The sequence below is a fragment of the Lichenostomus cassidix genome, chromosome Z (assembly GCF_008360975.1).
Source record: "Lichenostomus cassidix isolate B80296 chromosome Z, HeHo_3.0, whole genome shotgun sequence".
Lineage (NCBI taxonomy): Eukaryota > Metazoa > Chordata > Aves > Passeriformes > Meliphagidae > Lichenostomus > Lichenostomus cassidix.
In genome coordinates this window covers 49190419-49200185 of record NC_139511.1, presented here as the reverse complement: position 1 = coordinate 49200185, position 9767 = coordinate 49190419, and the positions used below count along the sequence as shown (strand labels likewise).

The 9767-nt window shown below is 39.3% G+C and overlaps 1 protein-coding gene across 1 annotated transcript in view; it reads left to right on the top strand.

Moving 5' to 3' along the window:
- Positions 1 to 675: 675 nt before the first annotated feature.
- Positions 676 to 9767, top strand: part of DOCK8 (dedicator of cytokinesis 8) — an 86390-nt gene continuing 77298 nt past the window's right edge. The window contains exon 1 of the mRNA XM_085043232.1: positions 676 to 908. Within this exon, the coding sequence (XP_084899358.1) occupies positions 856 to 908 (53 nt within the window). The 5' untranslated portion in view covers positions 676 to 855. The remainder of the gene's footprint in view (positions 909 to 9767) is intronic.

The following is a 9767-nucleotide window of genomic DNA, read 5'->3' as shown; positions in this document are numbered from 1 at the left end:
ATCTCCGCGCTAGTGGGGCCGAAGGAAGGTCCCTGGCTATCTCTGATGCCTGAAGGGCAGCGGGCGCGGTTCTGCCCTGCTCCGGGCAGCCCTATTCAGCCTGCCCCGCCCGATCCTGCCTGGCCCGGGCCGGCGGCCGCGCCTGCTCTGCCTGGCAGGACGGGCTGGATACTCGGCATCCGAGGCTGGTCGGCTACGGCGGTGGCCAGCGGTGCACAGCGGTGCCCGCTGCTTCCTCGCCCGCTCCCGCAGAGCAGCGCTTGACCCCCGGCGTGTGTGTATGCGTGTGGGGTGTGGTGGGGCGCAGACGTAGGTGTCTGACACCAGCACTGCGATTTCCAAACGAAAAAGGGTTGTGAGGGATGCGCAAGAATTCCCGCAACTGTGCGCGTTGAGATGTACACGGTGCCTTCCCTTCCTGCCCATGCCTAAGTACTTGCCTTCCCAGCTGCTTCCCTCCAAAATGCCCACGGGCGGCTCGGGGTTCACCTCTGTAAAAGAGGGAGGGGAAGTTCCTGCTCTGCCCCAGTGCCCCTGGGCGCCCTGGCCGCGGCGGGCAGCCGGTGGAAGCCGCTGGGAAGGCGTGGGACCCCGGGCTGGGCGCTGCCGGCGGTGGGGCAGACGCGCCAGGCTGAGCAGCCCGCTGTGTACTGGGACAGATCCCTCCCACTCCGGCCAATTTCGGTGAGGAAGGTAAAATGCGGAAGTTGGCACCCAGAACTGTCAGCGGATCGTCAGGTTTTTAGCCCGGAGCATGCAATTAAGAAAAATAAATAAATTAAATAAAGCCACCCTTCGTGCGTACAGCCAGTCTCGATCCTCGTCGGCAGCCGACACCCGCGGCTGCTCACCCGTATGGCGACGTTACCTGCCGCCGACAGGAGGGCGTTCGCCCTGAAAATCAACAGGTAAGTGGTTTTCCTCGTAGCCGGCAACTATGCCTCTACCTTAGCCCGGCCAAGGCAAGCGGTCGGGCGGCGGGAGCAGGGGCGGGACGGCTCCTCCCCTGGCGACCCCCGGTGCGGAGAGCCGCCTGGCAGCTCCAGGTAGCCGGGCTAACCAGCCTTCGACGGGCACTGCTCGCCGCCCGGCTGCTGCTGCGGGAGCTGCAGACCCCGGCTGCACTTCTGCAGTAAGGTTTGCTCTGATGAAGGGTACTCGGACGAAGTGTGTCCGGCTGAGGGTTCATGTCCTCCGGCAGGGAGGTGATGTCCAGTCTCACCCCAGGAGTTTGTTCCTCATCTGTTCTGTCCGAAGAAGTCCCGAGTTCGTCGGAGGGGCTGCTCCCTGGCGACGGGGCGAGGGGCTTGGGTTCCCCTTCACAAGAAGTGGCAAAATTACCTGATCCGTCTACATTAGCACTCGTGGAAAATGAGGAGTGTATCTAGGGCATCAAAACTGCAATGACATACATCCCTGGCATTTTTTTTTATTCTTTCATCTGTGAAAAGGAAAAATCCCCCGATGACTAAAAATATGTCTACCTCCCACATTTCCACCCTAAACCAAATAAATTAGAGTTCAGCTGTTGGAACACCACACTCCTGAGACTAAATTGCTGTCTGATAGACTTTGGTGTCTTTTCCCAGGGAAGTGCTGACTCTCAGTTGGTCTGTGCTCTGTGGTGGCAGTCAGTAACCAAGACAATTATTTTCATATTGTGAGGTTAAAGGGAAAAACAGGCCTCCTTTTCAAGAGTCAAAAACTGTGTTTCCAGGGTGTTGATGTAAGTACCAGGTACTCGAGTTTTCTGACACATACAAGAACAAATAGTATAATGGTAATATAAACTGAGGATAAGTCTCTGCCAGAGAGAAAAGTATGCAGAGAAACTCCACCTCCTCAGCAATTTGTTGGAAGACATGGGGTTTGCAGTCGGGGAGGATAAAATTAGCTCCTCTGTGATGTGCTTTTCTCATGGCAGAATATGCATCAGTGTACCTTTCTGTATCCTTTGGGAATTTATTTTAAATTGATGGTGGAATATTCACAAGAATGAGACACCATATTTGGAAGCCATCGGATGAGCAGCTCATGAGAGGATCATGCCACAATTCCTGATCATTTGGAGACTTTCTTGAAGAGAAATCATAACTAGCTGATATTTACAGGGTTTGAGCTATTTTTCTTCTTCCTATTTTTAGGGTCAGCTTTCTGGCAGCTTTCCCTAGCGGTGGTGATGGGCACTGTTCATCTCTATGATTAAAGCCTTACAAAGTAGTGGAGTCATAACAATTAGTTCAGCTTCATTTCATGAGGGCTCACAAAAGTTTTGCTAGTAAGAACTGTTGTGAAATCAAATTACTGTTATTTTTTTTTTATTTCTTTTTCTTTTGGATCAATAGTGAAATATTTTGTATTTTTCATAGCAAGTTAAATGTTCAAATATAAACATATCCTGAATATGATTCTGATTTAACAGTGTGCCTTTTTATTTTGCAAACATGGATATTCTCTTTTATGCAGTATAGTAGATGTTTTCTAGAAGGATGTTTTGTTTCCCTTTCCTCAAAAGGAGCAGGAGATTTTTACAGTTACTCCAATGCAGTTCATTTTGCTGACAGAACAGTGATACATCTTTGCAAGAAGCACTTTAAATGTGGTGGTTTGGATTTTTTAAAGTAATTTTCAAAAACAGAGGAATAATAGATCAGTGTGTTATCTTTCTTGATTGTAAGGCTAATTTACAGCTGTAAAATTTTGTTTCTTTTTCTTCAGAGTTCCTGACTTCTTCAAAATGCAACTTGTAGTGAAAGTTGGACATTACTGACAAGGCATCGTTTACAGGAGCTAGCACATTGCTTGTATAATTACTTTCTCTTCACTACAAATTTATGTGCAGAACTCTGTGCTTTTTTTTTTTCACTCTTCCTCTTGCCAGTGATTTATGTAAGGTATATACTGTTTTAAAGGACACCAGGAGAATTTTAGGCCCTGTTCTGCCTAAACATCAGCCACCTCCCTGTTACTAATATAAGGTGTACCCTGGTGTGTTTGGTGAGCCATGATAGATGTCTGACCAACCTATGAACTCTGTTCTGTAGAAAATTAGCAATAACATGATACAAAATGTGTTAGTAATCTCATTATGATTTAAATTCAGTGTGAGTTCATGAGCACTGGAGTTGCAGATGTTTCAGGAACAGCTGTTACATGACAAGCAACACATTTGTTTAGACCTAGGTCAAACTTTAAAAACAGGCCTTCAAATGCTTTCAAACTTGTGAATGCAACCTGCCCACGTAACCATGTTTTCCTATCACTTTATTCTTCCTTCCACCCATCTGGTGTCTGTTGCCCCAACCTGTTGCTTCCTGCCTTTTTTAATCCTGCAAAGACTTGCACATATGTTTTTAATGCATGTATGTAAGTAGTTCCTTCTGTTTTAATAGGATAGGTTTTATGAATAATGATGTTCATTTCATATGTAGAAGTGAAGAAACAAATTTTTAGTGTCCCTCAAGTTAGGCAGCTGAAAGTCAGCTTGAGACACAAAAAGCCAGATCATCGTTGCTGAGTTTAGTTAAAGATAGTAATTGGAAGACATCTGGACTGTACAATGTAAATGTGTCTATTTTCAATCACAGTATTCATATCCAGGAATCAAGGAAGTTGAAAAATAATTTTGTAAACCACTGAGAGAAAAACAACTCACCAGTGCTAGAAATGTGGGCTCCAAGATGTACCAGTTGCACAGTGTAAGTCTGAGTGACCAGAAAAGCTGAATTTTAATCAGTATGTCTTGGCAGTGTGTTAGGGTAAACACAAAGGTAACAGAAGATATTTTCTATTTTTATTATTCTTGTTTAGCTAGTGGAGTTTAGTGTCTTACCTTTCACATAGGTCTTGCAGTAATAGTTATTTGTTTTGACTTCAAGTGAAAAAATTGTGCTTTAAGCACCTAGCTGGGGCCCTGGTCACCAATGCTATACATTCAAACACACAAATTACAAAACAGAAAGTTATCAAGAATAGCAATGCAGGTCTCTAACATATCCCTTAACTTTCAGTCATGTGACTCTTGTAATTAAAATCCCTCCCCATAGCATACTCCTCAACTGCTTCAGCAGACAACTGTTGTCTGAATTTCACAAGTGTTAAATGAGAAATTTTCAACATTCATTTCTGTAATTTCATTTCCTTGTCCCTGAAACTGCCCAGTTGTGAAACAAAGTTTGCTTTTCCTGTTCTAGTTTTAAGACACGTACTTAAGAATAAGTTTACCTGCGTAAACTTATATTAAAAAGAACAACAAACTCACACCACCAATATTAAAGGAAACATTTAGCTAGAGATTTCAAGATTTTAAAAGCCTACATTAATAGTCATACTCATATGAAAATGTCAAATTGTACCAGTAACTCCATTTTACATTAATGATGAATATACATTTAAATTATTTTTACCTGAAAAGAAAAGACCAGCATAAATCTTACACTGTACAGAGTTTCAGGTCTGAAGATTCACAAGAATTTACACTAAATGACAAGGGCTGCTGTGGAGTCAAGTGCAGTGCAAAAATTGTCTTTAGTGACAGAACAGGCCATTGCCTATGTGCTCTGATAGTAGATTTCTGTTCAGTGCAACCCCTTTATGGGGCTGAGGCTATAATCTTTTGATTGAATTTCAATAAAACTCTTGTTATATGGATATAATAAGATGTGAATTACTTAAAAGCATTGACCAGACTCCATTGTAAACACTAAACTATTTATTTTCATTATATTTTCTTTTCAAACTTTAAATATATTAAATAAGATGCAGAGAGAACCTCAGTCTTTTTATGTACAATATATTTATGCGGTAAATATAAAAATCTTGTGCACATATGCATACATGTGTGCAATGGTAGTGGTTTTGTATTTCATATACAGAATATTAAATGTAACAGATAAAAGAGAAAAAAGCAAGATGTATGTGTTTCATATGTTAGATATAGCAATGTTAGTAACAGTTTATAGTAAATAGGCATTTTTCTAAGATTTCCACAAAAATAAATGAGATTATTTTTTAAAATCCTTTGGAGAATTACATGGAGTTCACGTGCATGGGATACAAAGATCGGGTTTGCATCTTAGATCTCTTCACTCCAAGCTGTTTTCTCCTTACTTGTTATGGCATTGTTGTCTTGGTGCCTTCTGGATTTGTGTTCAGCATAAGGTGCATGGCTCTAAAGCAGGTGAAGAGAAGGGAGAGAACACAGGGTGTTTTGCTACTTCATATGCTACTCTTAAAGGCCAGTCCCCACTGCAGCCTCTGCGCACAGATGCTTTACCTTCCACCTGCCCACTGTTTGAAATCAAGGCAGTTTGAGGGAGCAGAAAAGATATGGACTTGATACCAGGGTTTTATCCCTGCTCTATCACCTATGAAGGCTCACAGCATGTGAACAGGTAAATAACCATTAAAAGATTCAGATGACTCTTTGCCTCAGTATATTGACCTGTCTCTCATCTTTTGGGACATTTTTACAGGTATTCCTCTACTCCAAGGGAGAGATGTAAACTGTGGGAATAACGATCTTCTAAATCTACTACAAAGTCAACAATATTAAAGGATTACAATCTATTGTAAATAGTTCTAAAGTTAATAGAGGTAACTTCCCAATGCCTGTGAAGTTATCTTTTTGTCTGCCCTGAAGATAACTCATTTGCCTGTTCTAGGGTGTTTCCAGTGTGCAGTCAAATTTAGATGAAATCTATGTCAGTGCAGTACTTCTAAAAATGTTTTACAACCACATTTGAGCAAACAACAAACTTAAGCAATATACATTTTGGCTGGTCACTGTGTATAACTCAAACCAGTATCAGCTGATATGCATTCCACATTCTGGCATTGGTAATTACTGCATTTAAGATCAACTATATCAAAACCTGTCTGCATCCACACAGCCTGTTGAATGCTACCTGGGAGTAAGTGGTGCTGTAGACCATATGAGCTAGAGTGTGTCTGGAGGCTGTAAAATAAGCTGGATGAAAGGAGAAATACTTGCTATGGTTTATGTTATGGACTAGACTTGGGTTGCAAGGCATCATTTTATTCAAGCACAAATATCATAAAAAGAAAAGCAAGCAATATGCAAAGTCATGTTAGTCTGTCCAAAGCTCTATGCATGTCCTTAAGATGTTTCTAATTCTGATGGAGAGCCATGTGAATATTGCTTCCTCTTCTAGCAGAAGTGGATTGCAAATCAGTTACAAGAATAAGCTGAAGAAGAAGGCAACAGCATATGTCTAGATTGTGCCATTGGGTATTATTTGATTCTGTTTTTAGAGATTCCTGTAAGTATCACCTAATTTTTCAAAGGCAAGATTATTCAGGATGGTGCTCTTACTACATTTGGCACCCAAGTGTCCATCACAAAGACTAAAAGCCCTTTCCTCTGGCATGATCTGCGAAAGATTGCAACATTGCATGCCTAAAATACATCTAACTTTTAGGAAGTAGAAATGAAGCAGCAAGAAAATGCCCTCTTAACTACTTTTCAGTGTGTACTAGTGCCTTTGGTTATTCACAGTGGCTTTCTTTTTGTTTTTATTGATTTCCCTTTCTGGCGTAGTCTGCTTTGCATACAATCAAGGTGATAGTAGCCACTTTAGTAGGAGGCTGATGACAAACACAGGCCCACCCAGCTGTATCTCTGTGAAAAATTACAAGTGCAGGAAAGATAGGCTCCATAATACAAGTGTACACTTTATCAGGTGGTAGGCAGCTGTAGAAACAGTGTCTTTAGAGAACAGTTGGTCATGCGAGCAGAATACTGTTGTTACAGTTGAGACAGATGTTTTTGACAGCTAGGAAGCTCTCTAACTGCATACTGCATATTCAAATAGTATTCAAAATATAACCATCTATTTTCTATTACTTCTGTTACTAGTTGTTTAGGACTATTATTATACAGCACTTACATATCTGTGCAATCACAGAACTCAGGTGTAATAATTCCTGTTACATGATCAGATTAATGGGATTTTTGCTTTTTCTCTGGAGGATGGCTGCAGAGCTTGAAATAAATTGTAGGCTCTGAGCGGAAAAGCTCAAAAAGCATTTAAAAGTATTTTTTAAAATCTCACATCACTCCAGACTTCAGACATCTGTGTGCATGGTGACGTCTAGGCTGCAATTTATTATGAGGGTTTTTTTTTTTATTTAATCAAAGAAATCCTAAGCTCACCAAAGGAAAATGTCGACTCTTATGAAATAAGAAACGTTTTTATGTCCACCAGGTCCTGTGTATGAATATTTCTTTTTCATTGTTCCAAATGGTTTTCATTTTCAAACATTAAGTGAAAACCAGCAAGAAAGAAATATTTAATGTTGTATTTTATACCTTCTACAATTTTCAGGTTTTAGGGTCATTAAAAATTACAATTCATAAGCAAAAGCCTGCATTGTTGTCCTTTTTTTCTGTTCTGATTTAACTTTTTTTTTAAATTTGATTTGAGAAATTCATACCAGACTTTACTGTTGTCTGTAGCAGTAGGAAAAAGGGCTGTCTGTGAACATGCTTATCTGAGGACACAATTACACTAAATGCTTCCCATCATAAATGGAGTTACAGAAAAATAGTCCCAGGCCTAATCAGCAAGTGGGCCAAGTTCATACAAAAAGTCCACAATACTTTTCCTCATGAGTTTTAGAATGTAGTATTATATTTGCACATGATGAATCACAGTTTTCTGAGCTTTGGTAATAATGGAGGTCTTTTATAAGGGAGTCAGCACACCTGGGCTTAATATTAGTATTTTTCCCTAAAGTCAAAGAAACTGGATTAGGGAAGAGCATATATTATTTCAGTTGTCATGTGATTGGAGCCATACAAAAATAATAGTATCAAGACCTTATGTTTAGAACATTGAGTAAGATATAAAAAGTATTACATAATCCAAATGTGTTTGTGAGAATGTGTATAATAATGAACTTTGTACATGTAAAGATAACCAGCAGATACAGAAATACATTATTTTCAACAGTAGTTGTTTACATATGCCAAATTCTTTGAATATTCTTGTTTTTAAGAGTGTGAGCAAAAGATCTAGCTTTCAAATGTATCTTAGATACTGCTTTAGGCTCCTGGTGAAGCTGAATCAAAATTCCCTGTTCTGGAAATAGCAGTACCTCTTCATGTGCTCAGAATTGGGCCACTTTATTTTCAGGCACATTTTCCAAGCAAATGATCTGACTTCTTCTAGTTCAACATAGCTTTGAAGAAAAACAATGTTGTTCTAAGAAGTGACTGGGGAAAAAAATAACTCATGGTTTTCCTATACCAGAAAAGTAATTCTGAAGTTCCACAAATCTGTGTTCTTAGGAAATGAGGGGCCAAAATATTAACACAGTTTTTTTTCCCCAGCTCCATCTCATTTGCCTTATCTCCTCCTCTGGCTTTTCATGTACTCAGTATTAAAGATGCTGTTGTGAATATCTTATTAATTTATTTGAAGTTGACAGACACATTTTTTCTGGTTAATAAAAATACCAACCTTGACCTTGATTAAAAAAAAGATAAAAACAACCCTACAGGAGCAAAAATAATTTCTCTTGAATAATATATACATGGTCTTTATTTTAATATTATTTATTATTGTTAATAATGTCTGACTTTTTTCCATTTAGTATCAATAATTTTTTCGTAGTAAAAAAGTGAAAACAACGCACAAGAACTATTAAACTTGGTACAGGTTTTACAAAATCATTAGTATTATAGTAGCATTTTCTTAGTGAAGCCTTTTGGGAGCTCAGATAATACACATGAGCTGAAATAGAAGTCCTTGAACTTATTTCATTGTTGTGAGTTGGTGCAATAGTGCAGGCAACACAAAAATCTGAAAGAGTGAACTAACATTATTCTATTACTTTCAAACCACAGTATAAAGGGAGGATGGCACATACAATCATTAATGGTTTTGAAATTGCCATTATCATTGTTATTGTAGAGAGTCTAAGCTTTTGGAAGACTTTTAAACAGTTTAGTGAAAACAAAAAAACAAAAAAGGGGGGGGAAATGAAACAAAAAAGAAAAGATCTAGGCCCTAACTGAAAAGTTTTGCAATGGAATGTAGACCTGTATGGTCTTCTGGAGACTTTAGGGGCACATTTGTTAAAAAGCATTTCTTCAGACATCTCAGCTGAAAGAAAACAATGAGGCACCAATGTGAGCTTTAGTTATTCAAGCAGAGGGTGTTCTGAGCCAAACACAGAAAAGTGTCCTTAGATAAACTGAGGTTAATCCATTCAGAATAAAAGATTTGTGTATATGTTACTGCGTGCTGATAGATTTTAAGGCTATGGAGACAACAAAAGAATTCTAGTGCTTTCACCCATATTTATCTTCTGTTAGCATCATTAATTAGCATCACATGAGATATTAATTGCAAATTTTCTATTGCATATATAAACTATCATGATCAGTCTAAGTCTGATAGGATGACAGATGAGATTGATTTATACTGTCTGCTTTCCAGGAGATACCACTAAACTATCATATAAAACATTATGCCTAAAACCACTTTCATTGCAAGAGCCAACCAGTCAATGACACATACACATTGTCTTCTCAAATGTTATATCATATTATCCATACAGTGAATAAAAAGTGCATAAAAACGTTGTTTGTGAGGACCAAATCATAAGTTTTTGGTTTCATTGCATGGCCAGGATTACAAAATTAGCTTTTATCTGTGCTCATGTCTCTTCCCAAGGGAGAAACAGCAAAAGAGAAAGGCAGAGAAAAATCTTCACTGAATAAATATCAAACATGACCTGGG